Source organism: Phaseolus vulgaris, chromosome 8, assembly GCF_000499845.2.
Source record: "Phaseolus vulgaris cultivar G19833 chromosome 8, P. vulgaris v2.0, whole genome shotgun sequence".
In the NCBI taxonomy this organism is placed as follows: Eukaryota; Viridiplantae; Streptophyta; class Magnoliopsida; order Fabales; family Fabaceae; genus Phaseolus; species Phaseolus vulgaris.
The window spans coordinates 50,066,238-50,087,261 of record NC_023752.2 but is presented as its reverse complement, the minus strand read 5'-3'; the positions used below and the strand labels follow the sequence as shown (position 1 = coordinate 50,087,261).

The window sequence follows — 21,024 nt, the reverse complement described above, 5'->3', positions numbered from 1 at the left end:
CTTTCTCGTCGATTGACTCTGGTGAAAAGTTTCATTTCTGATCTGTCAACTCTGAAATCTGTTCTACATCTTCTTGTTGCACTGGAACGTGGCTCCGTTGAAATAGAGAAGGTTATACCTGTTGATCACACTCCGATAATCAAGTCAGTGAGAGCATACAAAACAAGAAAAATATTCAGTTTCAGTCTCAGAAACAACGTACCTTTACCGGGGGACTCAAACCCCTTTTATAACTACTCTTGTAACAAATTTCTCTCATGAGAATCTTATCTCTACGGAAAGCATAAAATAATAATAGAAAAAACACCTGCTAACGGGGCATCACTTATCTTCAGGAGCTAACACTAGGAAAATATTTTATTTACGTGTGCACCCTTACTCATGGTGCTTCTCTTATTTAACAACTTTATATTTTTAACCAACAACTGTATGCATGTATTCACGTAACTTAACAATCACACATACTTATCTTTTAGGTTAAAAATATATTCTACTAATAACCTTATATTAATATATGACAAAAATACTATTTTAATTATTCTTTAACGGGCTTACCAATATAACTGGGTCAAACTCATGACCCACCCTGTGGGCCCAACACCTGAGCTGACCTACCCACGCCTGTGCACCAAGGTCCGACACCAGATCACTCTATCCAGTACAGAAGTTATAAACAAAATAACTCATAAAACTCAAACGCCTAAAAAACACAACAAACACCTAAAAAGTAAAGATAAATAAATACTTAATTTTCATATGTATTGCAATCTGGATAAATACATAAAAATACAAAAAGAAAGATAATTTTATATTTTGTATCAACAAAATAACTTAATGGATTAATATAGGTTAACATATTATTTAATAAAATTATGTTGTATAATTAACACTTCTACAAGCATCATTTACCACCACAACCAATATTTAGGATAATTAAAAAAATCTTCATCTAAGGTGAAAATGGTTAGTAAGTTAATGAAGATTTTAATAAAAAAAAATCATAGATATGAAGTTTGTGCATGATATATTTACTTTCATTTAAGTTACTAAATCAAAATTAATTAATATAACTAGAAAATTAGACCAATGCACAATGTTTTGGTTCATGCAATTTCACAAACATGTTGTTCACACGGGTTTTCAAAGTTTTAGAAAAAAAGTTATCCTCCTTCAATATAGTAAGACAAAAATTTGATTAGCCTCAAAACTATGATTGATACATTTTTACAAATATATTGTTATGTAAAGAATTTAAAGACTTTCATAACAAATATATTTGAGCTTCTTCAATCCAACTCAACATTTTTAGACTTACAAAAATACTTTCATATATGTGTACAACATTTTTTTTATGGTCCATCTCTAACATGTAGTTATTTTTTCTTCTTTGCTAACATTTACCAAATTTTCTTTCTTCTTTCTTATTCAATCCAATTTATTGGACTAACGATTTCTCCTCACTCACATTTTCTCTTCACCCAAGATCTCCAACTATTTTCTCAGTTACTTTAGGTTTTTACAATATTTACATATTTTTCATGCTTTGAGTTTTTATTTTGTTAATTACCAGTTCATCAAAATGGAAAATAACAAAATAATTAAAAAAGTTATGTTCACTACCGGAATGTACTGAAGTAGAGACCAAAACATATTGTCTACTCAATCACGAATGTTGTTAGAATCTGTTAAAGGCAGTGGCACAACCACAAGCATTGTGTGGGCTATGCATCGTCTAATGCGAACGTAAGAAGAAGTAAAATATGGATATTAGGACTTGTCATGAAAAGATGTTAGATGGGGTTGTGAGGTTTGGTCGTAACAAGGTATTGGGTAAGAGTACTTGGACTTAGTTGTCATAAGGTGCTAGGTGTGTGTATTTGGACTTAGCCAACACTATTAGCTAGTGTCTTGTCTTGACTAGATTGAACACAATCTATTAGTTATAAATTGATGAAAAAAAATTAACTTCCAATTTTAAGTGTTCATTTTAAAACCTACACATAATCAACACATACATATAATTAGAGTTGATTTTTACAAAACGGTACGGTTAGTGATTGATTCTATATATTAGTTATATATGTGTTTTATTGTGGTGGTTAGAGATAATAGGGAATGTACATTATTAGTACTCTTTTTAAAATGTAAATCATAAGCAATCATAATCTACAAAGACATGTAAATCATGGATGTTTGTTATGTAAAAGCCAAAGATATCTCTGTTATATATTGTTTAGGGATTACATATACTGTTTTTTACTGTATAAAAATTAAATAGATCGCTAATAAAAATTCAAGGACTAAAATTAAAATCGATCAAATATAAACAATGTCCTTTAAAAAATTATGGCCAAAATTCAGATTTTTTTTAAACATATATTTCACAACAAAACTTTTATATTGACGGATGAGTTTTTTGATATTTTAATAGTTATAAACTCGATATTTACATATACTTTTTGCAACCTGTATTTTTTTTATTTTAGTAGAATTGTTCACCCGATATGTTACATAGATCAATATTTTTTTTTATCTCTCTCTCTCTCTCTCTCTCTCTCTCTCTCTATATATATATATATATATATATATATATATATATATATTTTGTTAGTAAATTCCAACACATCTAATCTGCATAATAATTATGTTAACAAAAATATATTATTTATTTTACTTCGATCAAATGTGTTAGATTTAAAACATATTTCAAATATTCTTAGTCAAACTTATTTTTAAAAAGTTTTGACAAAGTTATACTTTTTAAACAAATTTAATATTTCATGAATTTTTTTTTATTAGAAAGAAAGAATATATTTAAAAAAAGAACAATTAGATTATCCCAAGTCATATACAAGTAAAGATATATTTGCCTCCAAGTTTACTCCTCTTCTCCTACCAAATCATAAGAATATAACTTTAGATTTTACTTAGCTTTAGTGCATATTCTCCCTCATCTTATTAATAAGTGGGTGCCCACTAAAGTATTCATCTTCAACCCATCATGTTTTACTAGAGGGTATATCCATGGTGCAAGTGTTTTTTTATCCCCAAAATTAGTTTATTTATTTGTGGGTATATATAAATTACAAAACTATTTATTTTCTTGAATAATGAGAGTTATATTTTTTCCCTTTTATATTTAAACTTTATCATTCAAGAAGTATTGGATGTGAAAACACTCCTTTTCAATTCTAATAAAGTAGTTTCTATGAGCTCTCCATCTTCAAGATGGTAAGTCATTGTTGGTGAATGATTATTTGCTAACTTCCCTTATGTAGACTCAACTTGATTTCCATGTCACCTCTAATGATGCCACAATTATTACCCTATCTACTCCCAATGCTACTCCTTTTTATTCACAATTTGGCTATTGGATTCTAGTGCCATAAACACAATATGTCACTCGAAAGATCTATTTTAGGATAGGTTTAATATATCATATATGTTTCTTGTAATTTTTTTTCTTCTTTAAATTATTTCAAATTGAGTTTATCATTTAGTATCCTAAACTTTGTAACTTGTCATCTCATTCATTTATATAATTAAATAATAAATACAAATTTACCGATTCAAAGTTACTGTCATCTCCCAAGACATTTTGTCTTATAGTAAAGATAGACTTTGCTTTATTTCTCATAATCATTTTTCTACTAACTAGTTTAAAGTGGTGATATGTGACGCTTGCAAACCATATCATATCTTTTTTACATTAACAAATATTACTGAGTATAAATCTCATTAGGAGAGTGGTGGAATAATCCTTCTTGTGCGCTTTGTCACGTGAAGGATGAATTATCCCAGCATCTGTTTCTCTCGTGCGTTTGTGCTCAGTGAGTGTGGTCTCTTTGCTTTAGATAGATTGGTATTTAGTTTGTACAACATAAAGACTGGACATGCCATTTTGAGAAAATTTTCACTAAATGCATGTTAGTAACAAACATAATCTAATTTGGAAAAGTATTTGGACGGTTGTAGTGAGGTGCATATGGGATCATAAAAATGGAGTAATATTTAAACAAGGGATAGTTGATGCGGATGAGATCTTCTATATGGCAATCCTTAAGACATGGCTATGATTGAAACATAGGGAAAAATCTTTCGAATACTCTTTCTCATATTGGTACCTGAATCCAGTATTGTGTATTAAAAGTTACAGGTAATGGTATGGGATTCATTTGGTAGGCAAGAACGTGGTGCACTGTTGCGTACCCAAAGATGGTTGCGGATCAGTTGCTCCTGTGGAATGACTTAGAAACACGTAAGGAGGACAAAGTCTGATGTTGGAGTTTATGCACTGTGGAGCACAAATGTGGATTTATAACCTGAAATAGTCTGAGGCACCAACATGTAGGAAGTTTCTAATTCTTTTTTGTTAGTATAGAGGTGTTGTAAAGGTTTTCCATCCTGGGCTGCTTTCAAGTAATCAAGTTAGAGGTGTGCTTTTGTATTACCTGTAATAATGATTATTCTTGTGTAAGGTTTGATATAGCTGGGTTGGTTTGTTTGGTTTGTAGCCTTTTGTTGTAGCGTAGGTCTTTTCTCCTGGTTGTCTTTTTGTTATGCAGGTGTACATGTTTTAGTAAGTTAGTCAAAGAAAAGTATGTAAGCATGTGTATAAGGATTGGGATACCCTTAAAGTGCCCCTTTCAATTTATTCATTCTTAGCTGATAAAAGAAAATTATATCTGATTAATTAAGCCAATTAAAAAATACAAATAAGAAACCAAAAATATATACATAAATAGTAGACAACTATTATAGTTCAATAAATTTTAGAAGTATATATAGTTGAATTTGTGTAAATACTTGAAAAAAGAATAAATTTCGTAAAAAAAAAGAAAAGTATTTTCGTTGCTCAGAGAAACTAATGATATAAATGAAAATTTCGTGCTAAAATAAATTTAACCCGATATATATATATATATATATATATATATATATATATATATTTTGTTCCTTTATTGTTTTATTAACTATGATTTCACAACTTAACTTAACATAGTGAACTAGTTTTTTTTATCAATTCAATGACCAACCCTTCTTATTTTTAAAACTTTGTAAAACCTAAATTGAAACATTTAAAGTTCTACTACATGTTAGGTACGAAATTTGATTCAAAACCCTAAACCTTAAACTCGAAGTTTATCAAGCAGATGAGGGTGAATTAAACCTTTCTACATCAATTAAAAATTAAATTCATATTTCCTCATCTACATGTAAGTTAACCTAGCTGCCTCGCTCTAGATACCTCCCCAAATGACCTAGAACGTGATGTAAGTTAAGTTCAACTAAATTTATTTGTTAAGAGTTTTTAAATAGCTTATCGAGTCCATACATAAGTTAAAGTATGCAAAGAAAGTCCTGTTTTTATTTTCGGTAATCCAAGACCAGGATTTCAATTGTGCCATAGCAAAAATCTCTATGGAGTCGAGCCTGATATTATTAAAAATAATATTACTTCTCTGTCTCTGAATCTGCCACAGAAATGCTACCCACATACACCCCCGTGCTTTATTTTTGGATTCTGATAACTTTAGTATTCTGAATTGACATAAGTGATTTTTTACATTGTTATGTTGTATTGTGTGTTCCTCAATCCACCTATAACATAGGTTCCACGCTCCTGAAATCACTTCACATGTTAAGAAAAGGTGGTTAACGGATTCTTCCTCTTTACCACACATTACACACAACAAATTATCTAGATATGATTGACTAGTTTATCTTTGATTGTTATACTCTATTCTTTAGCACTCTTCATAAAAGTAAGTGATCAGATGAGAGAGCTTTAATTTTCCAAAATAATTAAAAAAAAAACCTTTCCTCTTCAATTAAAACATTCACAAGCTTGTTATATACTATTTTACCATATATCCATATGTTTCGTCAGCCTCCATTGTTGTTCATCATCACCCTCTTTATCCTAATAACTAGTTCAAATTAACTGAGATTAAAATTCACACTTATATCTAACATGAATTTTAAAGAAAATGTAGGACAAGATTAAGATTTAGGTCTCCATATTTAAATGTTTCTAAAAATCTAAATCAGTTCCGGCAAAATCATTATAAATATTTGACAACAACATGAACCATTATTATTGATTCATCAAAAGCATCGAATATATATACACATGAACCTTCCAAATTATCTTTGACGTGTGAATACTTTTGAGCACTTTCTTTTGTCTGCTTCGCAATAGCACAAATGACCCGGTTCATGGTTTCAAAAAATGCAGAGCAATGAGTATAACTTGATGATCAACAAATTTTGAATTTGTATTCTGTACCTTCAAAATATATATATATATATATATATATATATATATATATATATATATATCAATTATTAGAAATTGTATGCCATAATTGATTTGAAATTTATATTGACCACATGAAAATATGTTGTGAAAATAAATTTATTATTTTTTAAGTTGGTAGAATGATGAGTAGGTGCTTCTTAAACGTGCCATTGGTCCATAATGTTTCTTTTATTAATTAAATTGGTCCACTTGTGTATCTTGCTAGGAATAGAATATTTGGGTATACGTCCATTTCAACAAAGATTCATTGTTTCCTTTTATTTTGAGTGTGAATGCAACGTGCTCCTGTATAAATAAGCCCATAGATTTGGGTAGCCACCATAATACTATGTACGTATATGCCATTGTTAATTCATTATAGTTCATGGGAATAATGGCCTCCATCACTGCTATGGACCATTTGCAGAGACAAAACACAGTGATGAAGCTTTGAATACCTAAATGTATTCAAAGCCAAAATAAAAATAAAAATGGATTGTGTCTATAAAACTATTTAATAAAGTTTCAAATCAATGGCATAAAAGATCCATTAGATTTTTGTTGCTACTTTAGGGGAAAAAGAGAGAGCTATAAAGGCATACCTAGCTTCTTATTCTTAAGTGGTTTTCCAAGGGACCTTCTTACCTGTTATTTCTTCATTCGTCTCATGTTTAATGGAGTTATATTTGCCACCTCATCAATTTTAGTGGAAAGAAACCTTAAAAACTCAATAGCTTAAACAAAACCAATTATTTTTCTTAAATGTGCTTGCTTAATTAAATATTATATATTAGGTTTTAGTCAAATCAATTATAATTTATTCGATTGTATTATATTCATTATTTGTAACCCAATTAACTCTTGTTGAACTTTTAAATTAATATATTTTAGACATTAGAAATTACATTTTCCTTCTATTTTTTTTTCAATCATTTTGGTTTTTTAATATGGTTATATGTATTATGTAATTCTTAATGTATTTTGAATGAAAAATTAATGACATTTGCAAAGTAAGAGTTTTAAAAATATAAATATCAAATAAAATAAATAAATAATCATTAAAAATATAATGTTTACCCTGTATTAACAAAACTTTAATACTTATATGCAATATACAATAGATAAGATAAAAGTTAAAAAATATCATAATTTTTTCATCACAACTCAATGACCTAAATCATCGGAATCAGACAAGTTTATTTTAGATTAGTTAAAAAAATCAAAATTTAAATTAAATGAACTTTATTAAATATAGTTTATTTAAATTAAATGTTAGCTTATAAATGGTAGTTGTTTGTTTCCTTTAACTAGTGGTTTAAGATGCAAATCCTTGGTAACTTCAAATATTGGACATTAAAATAAATGCTAACCAGTGGTAAGAGTTAGTGTTATATATTAAAAACATACAAAATAAAGTTTATTACTAGATTTTATTAAATAAGTTTTCCACATTTTTAAATATAATAATTAACTTTTTCTATTTTAAGATCATAATTTGAAAAAATAATACTAAAAAGCTAACTTTTACTTAGAGCCCATAATTTAAATAATACACGAAAATAAAAAAATAATTAGTTTTAACCCTAATATTGATGATACATATTTTTATTCTTATTTTACAAAATATTTCTATTAATTTTAATCTCTATCAATATTAATATATTTATTATTTCAATATTTTTATGAGGTAAGTGAGTATAAAAATAACATTCTTAAAATACTTTTTATACAAGACAAAGATAGACTGTCAAACTGTTCAAGTCATTAATGCATCACGCTTATTATTTATTAAACTTAAAAAAAGACTTACAATTAAAATTATTTTTTTGAAATTAATTTTTTTTTATAAAAAAATGAAACCACCCTTTTAAACTTGCTCTTATAGAAAAAAAAAAGATTATTACTTTAGCTATTGTAATTCCTTTTAATAACACGTTTTGTAGTTAGAATAGGAAAGTTTGCCAAACAAAAACAGAAATCCGAATCGCGAGGGTTCCAAACGGTTCCCCACTTGATTAGCTACTTTGGCAATTGATATGACCTAAAAGTAAAAATTTGGGAATAGAATGTTCTACCTACACTTTTCCTAATATACCCATCATTTCGTTTCTAATGCATAAAACCAAATCACCTTTCCACCACAAATAAATAATAAATCATTTCAGAGACACCAATTACATAGAGTCTTCAAAGATAATTAATTACATACATGTAACTAGGTTTTACTTTAATTTGAATTAACTTTTTGGATTTAATCTAATTCAGTGGTAAAAAGTAAACATAATCATTTAAACACTATATCAAACTTAATTCAATATAGTTTGATTTATAATTTTTTTTTCTTTTCTCAATAATATTAAACCAATAATATATACACATAACTTTCGTTTTGATATGATTAATAGTTTTAGAATATTCTTTTTAATATTTTGTGATAATATTTAAATTCTAATAATATTATCTCGATAAAATTATGTAAAAATATTGACATGGTGTGTGAGAATGAAAAAAATTTCATAGTCGAATATTAGTTTCTTAATTCTCGTTTCAGAAAATGAAAAAGTAGTTTAAGAGACTAATAAGGATTTTCCTAAACTCCGATTTTTTTTTTAGACTTTGATATTTTTTTATCAGGTTTTTCGTTAGTATTCCAAAATGCTTTTAAAAATAAAATTGTAATAAAAATTTGAATTCCAAATCAAATACTGTTTTGGATGTGATGATTGAGAAAAAATAATTTATTTTATAAATTTATATATAGCCTAAAAATTAGTAATTATAGAATAAAAAATTACAAAATTAATATAGAAATAAATTTGGACAAGTTCAGTAGACAATGTATGATTCTTTTCTTTATTTAAATATGTTGTGTGAGATAGGCAATTTTTAGGTTATGTACATGGAAGAGTTTCTGTGTGCTAGAAGAATAATACGTTTGAAATAATGTTTGAGACGCACTTAAAGACAAATTCACATCTCACATCTAATAGTGTTCACAGACAAAGAAACAATGAATACATCCTTATAACCTGGCACAAGTACAACAAATAAAATGCGATACCAAAAATATTAATAAGTTGTTTATAAGAATCCCAATATTTTGAAAAATAAATTCTCCATTTCTGATTCAGAGATATCCTAGATTCTTAAAAAATGAAAGAAATGTGTGATTATATTTTGTCTTACTATGAAAACTAAAACTCAAATCATATAAAAGTTTTAGTCATTTCAAATAAAAGTTTAATCAAAATTTTATTTTTTCACTTGTATTACGGGTTAAAATAAGTTAAATATATTTTTTCTTCTTCTTTAATTCTTGAGGTTTTGGTTCTATTTTCTGACTAATTGAACTTTTATATTTTATAAAATCTACAAATTTAATATAACTTTTAATTTTGGTGATAACTTGTTTAACTAAACTCGACAATAAAGGAAATACATCCTTTTTATAATTACTTTTAGTATATTTTTATCTAAATAATTTTATTCTTTAATAAATAAAAATAACTTTTTATATAATAAAATATGTAATTAACAACTTCAAAAAAAATATTTAATGGTAATTAAATAAATTTTTATGTCAAAAAGATTTACCGCCTAAAATTTCTTTAAACTATTATCATAAAATTATATATATATATATATATTTGAAATTTTATTATTTTAAAATTATTAAAATGTAGATCCAAAACTTTAAAATCACATATTTTTTTATAATTATAAAATTACACAAAAAAGAGAATTCAAAATAGTTAATGCCATTTTGGAAGCTCCCTGCCATTCAGGACTGCTTCTTCATACTGCTTGTGAATAATAAAGTTGAGGCAATTTCTTTCTCCCCATATCAATTCTAACTTGCACCCATTCATTTTTCTAAACTTCCAAAATTACCCTTATTCCAATAGTAAATATAATTTAAAAATAAAATATACATTTCAGATAAAAAAATTTGGAACGTAAAATTGAAAATACATTCTGCATAACAATTTCCAGAATTTAAAAATGTGTTCTGGATATCCAAATCCGAAATATTTCCAAATAAAACGTTTTGGAAGTAATTTTTATTTATACCCTTCTTTTATTTAAAGTTATTTTTATCATTTTAGAAAGACATTTTTGTTATTCTAATAATAAATTGGGTGAATGTTGGAATTGATATCGTGAGTATTTGCCATCTTTCGCTGTCAGCCCACTAATGAATGCAAAAATCAATTCCTTTACCGTATTACTTTTTACACCCCTACAGTTTTCTCCTATACTCCTGTGTTTCCAAAAATATCCATTTTGTATTTTGTAATTTATATGTTTAAACCTTAATACTCTACTTTATGTGTTTCTTTTCCACTAGTCAGCGGGTACTTTGAACATAAAGGTTTTGGTAAAGAATATAATTGACTTTTAAAGTTTTGTAAAGTTTGAAGGTAGGTAGCACATTTGTTAAGCAATAGATTTATTTTTTTCTCATCATTTTCAAATACTTGAGTTTTGCACCGGTTTTTAGTTTATTTTGAATCATATAAACTTTTTTTTTAAATATGTTTCAGAATGAGCAATCCATGAAAAAAAAATTAAAGTCAATATTTCATTCCTAAGTAAAATAGGTATATATACAATTTAAAATACAAATTTCATCTTTTTTTTAATTTTGCAATTCAGAATTTGAAATTTATACTTCCAATTGCATAATTTAAAATATAAATTTTGTATATACTAGATTACATAATACAAATACAAATTTTACCTTCCAAAATTTACATAATAAAATATTTAAAATTTATATTTAAAATTATATAATTTGATATACATATTTTATCTTTTATATTGTGCAATTTAGAAGGTGATCTATTTTGGAAAAAATATTATGTATCAACAAAAATGTATGTGTTTCAAATTTAAATGCTAATTATCTTTTACTCAAATATTAGTTATTAATTTAAAGCTTAATGTATAAATTTTTATTAATAATAAAAATTACTTTAAATATTAATAATTTTTCAGTTTATAAAATAATATTTACTTAATTAATTTTTATTTAATAATATAACTTTTTACTTATAAAAGTTTATTATTATTATTATTATAATAAAAGAAGAATATTATTTTATTATTTTTAGGGATGATGCCATGCTGCTACGTATTTCTTCTAGGTGTAATCGAGAATTAGAGTTCATTAGTTTTTTATAATAAAACTTAATTATTATTATTATTATTCTTATAATAAAAGAAGAATATTATTTTATTATTTTTAGGGATGATCGATGCCCTAGGTGTAATCGAGAATTAGAGTTCATTAATTTTTTTAAACAAAAATTGCAAGTAATAACAAGTGCATCAAAAGTTATTTAAAATAATATTTAGAAATAGCCAAATTAGAAATGCATCTAAAGTAGTTTAAATTAATTTTTTAAATAACCAAATTAGTGGTTTAAAATAGTTTTCTTAAAACCGGGGGGCGGGGGAGTAAACACTGAAATATTTATTAAATAATTAATTTTCAATAATAACTGGTTAGAGTTGGATACTTTTTACATTATAAATGATTAATAAAATTTATGAAAAATGGTTAGAGTTGGATAATATTTATGAAAAATGCCTTCCGAAGCTTCTATGCACTGGCAACAACCAGAGACATTTTTAAGATGAATTGAAAAGAAACAAAACAAAGGGATCCTTTTTACACACTCATACTATAGAGAGACAACTTCTTCTACCATATCAATTTTAACCTGCAATATGTCATCTTTTGAAATTTTCAAAATCATCCTTATTCTAAAAAAATACATTCTAGAAAAAGACCCAAAACAAAAAAAATTAAAATACATTTTAGATAAAAAATTTTGGAATTAAAAAATGTGTTATGAAAAGAATATTTTAAAAAGAAGAGTTTAGGAATTAATTTTTTATCTACACCCCTTTTTATTTAAGATTATTTTCATTATTTCACAAGGACATTTTTATCATTTTTAATAGCGATTGGGTATAAGTTGGAATTAATATGGTGCAGGAAGAATTTGTTCTAAAGAGAATGGGCTAAGTGTTTTACACACTTATTGGGATGATTTTGGCCCATGTCTTGATAAAAATGAAAAAACAAGTCAAAGGGGTATTTGAAGTATGACAAATTCTTCCTCCACCTAGATACCTTCTCCCTGCATCTTCATACTTTTTCCTTGTAGCTCCATATCGTAAAAAGTCAGTTTTTAACTTTTTAAAATTTTTTAAATAACTCGAAATGAAGCATAATTTACATTTTTAAATAACCTCAACTGCATCCCACACTCTTATACCTTTCTTCCCGTTGCAACACTTTAATTCTTCTCTAGTCACAGTGTTTGAGAGCACATTTCCATTATTTGAGTGTGTGTGAGAGAGTAGAGGAGAATATTCATTGTATTTGATGTTCCCTAGTGCGAAGATAATTTTTTTTTTTAAAATTTTGTACTCCATTTTTGCACCTTGTTGGTTTTTCTTTCTAGATTATGTGACTTTAAAAAAAATGAAAAAAAATAAGTGAACAAAAACACAACCACCACAAGTAAAAACACCACAAAACTTACCTCAATCACGAACGTTCACCCCCAACCACCACAAGCAATCACCATCACTTAAAATGAAGAAAAAGACACCATACTCTCCACTATACTAAGAAGGGTATTGTTGAAAGTAAAAAAAAAGTACGAAGGTAAAAAAAGAAGATACCAAGGTGAAGGGAGATTTTGCCTTAAAGTATTTTGGAAGCTTTTGTGCTATAATAAGATAACATTTATCTTTATCGTTCTATTTCGCATGCAAGAGTTTTGTGGTTTTCCACCGTCATGAATAAAATGTGTTGATATATTAAAGACAATCTAAGAGTATGGTTATGATGGCTGGAAACACTTTTGAAAGTTTTTTCTTTTACATTCTAGTCTATTTGATTGTGATTCAACATGAAAACCTAAAGCATATCTGGACTAATGCAGATGAAATGAAAAATGAAATTAGGGTAGAATAAATAAATATTACACCAGGTGAAAAAGAAAAGAACTTGGAATTGGATACTAGACTTATTTGCTCTTTGTTTCTTTGTTCTACTTTGCCTCGACTACTAGAGTTGTTTAATGCTTTCATTGTTTTGGTTTAGGTGTTCATTTTGGTTCTTTTTTTTATGTTTTTTTGGAAAAAAATTCTAACCTTTGTTAATCTAAATCTGATGCTTCTTTGAATATGTAATTAATGACAAGTTTAATATTTTTAAACAATCTTGCACAACTTCAGGAGATTTGTTAATTGTTCTAGATATTAATAGTTATATGATAATGGTTGTAGCTCTTTATGTTGGTGGTTGTAGTTTTGTCTTGGTGGCTTGTTGTTGCTTAATGGTGACTTTAGTAGGGATATGTAGAGAAAAAGCATGACAAGAACTATAGTTGGAGCCTCTCCTTCATTTCTTTTATATTTTTAATTCATTCATTTTGGTAATTTTACTTACTTCTATCAAAATTATTGTACAAACAAAATTATTGTATTAAAGAAAACATATTGAGATTGATTGTTATTTCATTCGAGAAAAGATCGTGTCTGGAGACATCAAGACCGAATTTGTTAATTCAAATGATCAATTAGCATATATTTTCACTAAATCTTTACAGGAGCCTAGAATTGATTATATTTGTAACAAGATTGGTACATATGATTTATATGCACCAGCTTGAGGGAGAGTGTTGAATGTAACGGACTTAGCCCATAGTTTATATTATTCTGTTATTATGTTATTGATTATGTTATTATTCTCATTTATAAATAAAGACCCCATGTGTGTATTTTACACAAGGAATTATTACGAAGTGGACTTTAAGCCTAACTCAACCCCATAAAACCGGATCATAGGATTGAGGTCTGCACCCATTTATATATTATGAAATGTCCTTATCTCTAGTCGATGTGGGATCTCCAACACACTCCCCTCACGCCGAGACTGCCAACTCGTGCATGGGACTATATATTATGGGTGGTTCGATAGCGGCCCGATAGCGGGTGGCTTGATAAGCCCAACAGATACTCGCTAGGATAGGCTTGAAATTGCTCTGATACCATATTACGAAGTGGACTTTAAGCCTAACTCAACCCCATAAAACCGGCTCAATGGGGTGAGGTTTGCACCCACTTATATACAATGAAAGGCTCTAATCTCTAGTCGATGTGGGATCTCCAACACACCCCCCTCACGCCGAGACTGCCAACTCGTGCGTGGGACTATATATTATGGGTGGTCCGATAGCGGCCCGATAGCGGGTGGCACAATAGGCCCAACACAAACACTCGCTAGGATAGACTCGAAATGACTCTGATACCATATTACGAAGTGGACTTTAAGCCTAACTCAACCCCATAAAACCGGCTCATAGGATTGAGGTCTGCACCCATTTATATATTATGAAATGTCCTTATCTCTAGTCGATGTGGGATCTCCAACACACCCCCCTCACGCCGAGACTGCCAACTCATGCATGGGACTATATATTATGGGTGGTCTGATAGCGGCCCGATAGCGGGTGGCCTGATAAGCCCAACAAATACTCGCTAGGATAGGCTTGAAATTGCTCTGATACCATATTACGAAGTGGACTTTAAGCCTAACTCAACCCCATAAAACCGGCTCAATGGGGTGAGGTTTGCACCCACTTATATACAATGAAAGGCTCTAATCTCTAGTCGATGTGGGATCTCCAACACACCCCCCTCACGTCGAGACTGCCAACTCGTGCGTGGGACTATATATTATGGGTGGTCCGATAGCGGCCCGATAGCGGGTGGCACGATAGACCCAATACAAACACTCGCTAGGATAGACTCGAAATGACTCTGATACCATATTACGAAGTGGACTTTAAGCCTAACTCAACCCCATAAAACCGGCTCATAGGATTGAGGTCTGCACCCATTTATATATTATGAAATGTCCTTATCTCTAGTCGATGTGGGATCTCCAACACACCCCCCTCACGCCGAGACTGCCAACTCGTGCATGGGACTATATATTATGGGTGGTCCGATAGCGGTCCGATAGCGGGTGGCCTGATAAGCCCAACAAATACTCGCTAGGATAGGCTTGAAATTGCTCTGATACCATATTACGAAGTGGACTTTAAGCCTAACTCAACCCCATAAAACCGGCTCAATGGGGTGAGGTTTGCACCCACTTATATACAATGAAAGGCTCTAATCTCTAGTCGATGTGGGATCTCCAACACCCCCCCTCACGCCGAGACTGCCAACTCGTGCGTGAGACTATATATTATGGGTGGTCCGATAGCGGCCCGATAGCGGGTGGCACGATAGGCCCAACACAAACACTCGCTAGGATAGACTCGAAATGACTCTGATACCATATTACGAAGTGGACTTTAAGCCTAACTCAACCCCATAAAACCGGCTCAATAGGGTGAGGTTTGCACCCACTTATATACAATGAAAGGCTCTAATCTCTAGTCGATGTGGGATCTCCAACACACCCCCCTCACGCCGAGACTGCCAACTCGTGCGAGGGGACTATATATTATGGGTGGTCCGATAGCGGCCCGATAGCGGGTGGCACGATAGGCCCAACACAAACACTCGCTAGGATAGACTCGAAATGACTCTGATACCATATTACGAAGTGGACTTTAAGCCTAACTCAACCCCATAAAACCGGCTCATAGGATTTAGGTCTGCACCCATTTATATATTAGGAAATGTCCTTATCTCTAGTCGATGTGGGATCTCCAACACACCCCCCTCACGCCAAGACTGCCAACTCGTGCATGGGACTATATATTATGGGTGGTCCGATAGCGGCCCGATAGCGGGTGGCCTGATAAGCCCAACAAATACTCGCTAGGATAGGCTTGAAATTGCTCTGATACCATATTACGAAGTGGACTTTAAGCCTAACTCAACCCCATAAAACCGGCTCAATGGGGTGAGGTTTGCACCCACTTATATACAATGAAAGGCTCTAATCTCTAGTCGATGTGGGATCTCCAACACACCCCCCTCACGCCGAGACTGCCAACTCGTGCGTGAGACTATATATTACGGGTGGTCCGATAGCGGCCCGATAGCGGGTGGCACGATAGGCCCAACACAAACACTCGCTAGGATAGACTCGAAATGGCTCTGATACAATATTACGAAGTGGACTTTAAGCCTAACTCAACCCCATAAAACCGACTCATAGGATTGAGGTCTGCACCCATTTATATATTATGAAATGTTCTTATCTCTAGTCGATGTGGGATCTCCAACAGGAATATCAATTCTAGATCCATTTTCTTCATTCTTAACAATTGTTTTCATAAGAGGAGTGAAGAAACTTGGGTGGAATGTGAGTGCCATCAAGAAAATGTGTAAGTTTAAGACCTCATCAAGAAATTGTTTTCTCCATATTAGGTAAATTGTCTTCATCAAACTTGAGATTAATCGGAGTGGTAAAAATAATGAGGAAGGAAGAGAAGTCATAATAATCGACAATGAGGGAGAAAGAAGCGCAACACTGGTGGACAAAGAAGTCGTGGAGAAACAAAAAAAAAATGTTCGTGATACCATGCAAACGAAAGTGAGAAAAAATAGAAACATGTCGAAGTGCACATAGAAAGTAATGTATCTTCTTATCTCAAATAGAGAGACCAAAAGAAGTATAAGGGGAACAGTTGGTATAGAAGCTAAACAATTAGACCGGTACAGATGTTAGAAGGTTAGAAAGGTATAGACGATAGACAATGAACAATACAGGGCTATAGACGATTGACAATGAACAATACAGGGGTATGATGCTAGACGGTTAGACAGTTAAGAAAATTCAATTAAGAAGTGTTCTTCCTTAATTTAAAGTGTAAATATGATAAATACAATTAAGAAATATTAGTTCAATTAGGAGATAAATTATTTTTATACTACCAATTTAAATTATTCCATGCATTTCACCTGTACAATTTGAAACTGCAATTGCAGAACACGTCATGAAAAGGCTATTAAATTATTCAAGATTACCATCATTTATCTAATTTTCATGTAACACAATCGAATGCTATTAACTTCTATTTTGTTTTATCATAAATTAAAATATTCAACAACATATACCGCGTAAATTAGTTGGGGTATAGACACACAGTGATCCATAACCTACTAATTTCTCACTGATAAAAATCATATTTACAATTTATAACTTTGGTTGCTTCGTATGATCTGCACATTTGTAATTCAAGAATCACAGACAACATCAATACAAATTTATTTTGGTTCTGCTGTATCGTATCCAGTTTGTTATGGAGGAGTATGATAAACAGACCACAATATCGTGTGGGAAAAATCAAACTTTTACTAACACACAATGTAGAACCAAAAAATAGAGCACTTAATGTATCTCTTTCCCTGTTGTGGGAGCAAACCTGTAATGTTCTGCAGTGCCATTGAACATTGTGATTTGTGGTATAAGCTCCCAGCATAGTTACTTTCACATGTCCCATCTCTTGCTAAAACTTCAATTACAAGTAACATTTTATTTCATAATCAAACCTCAATAAATTGATCTTTTTCTCTTTCGCAATTTGCTGTGTACACCATGTCAGTGTTCAAACTCCAACCTACGAAGGGTGCCCTCAAAATTCTGAGAGTAAAATGAACATCATATTTCATGTTACTGATGAATAACAGTACCTCACAGCAGGCTATGTTTATCTCTAACAGATTGAAAATTCTAGTAGGGATGAATGGAGCATAGCGTTTAAAGTCATGCAACCTCTGGAAGTTAGAATCCTTCCATTGCAGGAGAATGATCTTTTCATGGATACCGGGCTTAAATGCAAACACTCTTCAATAGAGGAACAACGACGCATTGTTTTACACGTGTTTTGGTAGTAATCACCATCTTGCTCTTTCTTCCATTGATTAACAGGTTGCAAGTGTATTTCATCATGTTTATGATCATCACCAACATGATGGCTTTCAGATTCTGCGGTTGAAACAGACCCCGTTTCTGTGTGAATCTCGATATCCAGAACGTGATGGTTCTGAGTTTGATCATGCACCCGATCCTTAGAATTTGATTCATCAACCAACTCTAGTGCTTCACTTGATTCCCCTGCAACCGTGTTGCCGTTTAACAAGCCTTCATTCCTTGAATTCTCCATAAGGGTCTCTTGATTTCTTCCCAAATTTGCATTCTCTTGCTCCAAATTCGACACGGGTGCTTCAGAAGTGACACTGTTAGAGACAATACCGGCACGACAAAGTGGACAATTGATGTGTGATCTCAACCAAGTGTCAATACAAGGGATGTGAAAAGCATGGTTGCACTTTGGCAAGAGTCGCAAGGTCTCTTCCTCTTGGAATTCGTTCAAACACACCGAACACTCGGTTCCTTCAACCAAACCTTCGTTTCTTTTGTACTTGCACACCGTGATGGAGTTTATGACGGATTGTTGCAACCCCACCGTGGCAATGAGCCACACGGGGTGGTCAACTTGGTTCTCGTTGAGAAACTCCTCAGTGGTGGTGTCTGATTGAGAAGGAACGGATCCGTTGAGCCTCCACCCACACCATGCAGCATAGCACTTCACTTTGATCACGTAGAAACCAATAACAACAAAAATGACCATGAAGAGAGTTCCGAGGATGATCAAATAGGAGGGTATGTGGTTAACTTGTGTTGAGTGTAAAATAGATGGTGGTGGTGGAGAGAAGAAGTAGTCTTGGTTAGAGTAACAGTTGTAAGGGCATGCAGGGTCACATAAGCCATAGCAATCTTGTGTTTGGGTTTGGTTTGTGGTTGTTGTTTCATCTGGGAAGAGTTTTCTGAGTTTGTTGGCCATTGGAGTGTGTTTTATGAAGAAATTTAGGGACACAAAGGGACAGAGAGGAAATGAAAAATGGGGTTAAGCGTGAGGTAGATTTTGTTTGGATTAAAAGAGAAGGAATATTTTTCTTTGTTTTGCTGTCTCTTTCCAAGGTTTAGGAAACTATTTATGTGTTTGTTGGGTTTGGTAATCTGTAATAAGGTTGAAAGAACCTCCTTATCTTGTTTGGTTGGTGTATTAAACAAGTAACAAAAATTAGAGTAGTTCAAGTCTCACCAATAAAGATTTTTCAAACAGTTCAGGTATCATAATTTGGCCCTATCATATACTTGCTCAAGCTCCTTAGTAAAGAAAACACCTTTTAACATTTTGTTACCACTTTTTTTTTCTTAGTTAAAGTTAGTTTCAAAAAAATCCAGAATTAATAGAAATTCTCATCAAATAAGAAATAAAATTTACTAAATTTGTAATTTCTTTTGTCTAGTAAAAAAATTAAGTATATCTTGAAGAGTGAATGTGTAAAAGCATCTCTCTTAACTTGGTAAATTTCAAAGAAATTTTTTCACCAAAAACCAATCACAAGAAATGACATCATATTCAAATTAAATCGTTTTTAAACTATCTCCCTTAACTTGTGTATTTTACACATTTCTTGTGATTATAATTGTACATAAAATTGTACAGCATAGACTTTAACTAGCTTAAAATTGTACATAATTTTGATTATAATTTTAAAAAAATAAAATTATACTAAAACTTAATTTAAGATTTTTTTTTTCAATTTTGCTTTTTAAACTGGAAAAACCAAGATGCAGTAAAACCGGGAAGAAAATATATTTAATTCATTACATGCAATATCCAACCTCTGTCGCAATTTCTTTGCTTCTTAATTGTAAGGAACAATAAGGAACAATGCTCTTTCTCCACACTTGCCAGAATAGAATCTGAATTCTTCTAAAATAATTTATAAAGTTAAATATAGCTAAAGTATGTTTATCGTTAATTTGAAGAAAATTAACTAGCTATCTCAATTCCAACTATCTAGTTAATACTTCTCTAAGCAAAATCCCAAAAACGTGAATTTATATCTAAGCAAATAGAAGAGTACTTCAATAGAATATGTTGCATAAACAAATTTCTTAGCAAAAAATATTACTGGCCACTCTTTGATTTTCATATAATTTAAATTAACTTTTTTAATAAATATGTGATAACACTAAAAAAAATCATTAGATAGAAATCAATTTTTAGAAACCAAAATAATGAGTTGCAATAGTAACTAAATTAGAGAACATTTTAGAAACTAAAAAAAAATTAATTTCTAAATTAGTTTCTATTATTGTGAAATAGTTTCTAAATTGGTATCTAATTAGCTACCAATTTAATTACCAATTATTTAGATTCTAAATTTGATAGTAAAAACCTTAATTGTTAATTAAATATCAATTTAAAAACATAATAGAAACTAATTTAGAAACCAAAAATTTATTTAGTTTCTAAAATGTCTCTAATTTAGTCACTATAGCAACTAATTATTTTTTTTTCTTCTAAAATTGGTTTTCATTATTTCATAATTTTGTTAGAGTGTAATTACTTATCACTGGTCATATTGTATCCAGACATGTTGGTTCTTTCGAAATTTAAAAACTATGTAGCAAAAATATTTGTTTAAATTTCTAATAAAAGGAATATTGGTTGGAAGTACTTCACCTGTCAAGGTTTAAACTAAAGAAAGATGGATCGTTATCAGTGTTAGAAAAGTGGTAAATAGGAAAAGCTTACACCATATGACCTTAATTAGCTTTACAATGATTAAATTTAAATATAGTCAGATCACTTAAAGATTCAATAAAAACATCATTACCTTTTATAAAAGTATGAATATTTTATGAGTACTTGGAAAAT

At 30.4% G+C, this 21,024-nt stretch overlaps 1 protein-coding gene across 1 annotated transcript; it reads right to left on the bottom strand.

Moving 5' to 3' along the window:
- Window positions 1-17,435: 17,435 nt before the first annotated feature.
- On the bottom strand, window positions 17,436-19,272 carry LOC137826868 (RING-H2 finger protein ATL54-like). Its single transcript, XM_068633019.1, has one exon. The coding sequence runs from the start codon at window positions 19,132-19,134 to the stop codon at window positions 18,004-18,006; it is 1,131 nt and encodes a 376-aa protein (XP_068489120.1). The 5' UTR covers window positions 19,135-19,272; the 3' UTR covers window positions 17,436-18,003.
- Between the last annotated feature and the right edge of the window lie 1,752 nt (window positions 19,273-21,024).

Excerpts from the sequence above, each read along its gene's own strand:
- LOC137826868 (XM_068633019.1), bottom strand. The coding sequence starts at position 19,134 with ATGGCCAACAAACTCAGAAAACTCTTCCCAGATGAAACAACAACCACA.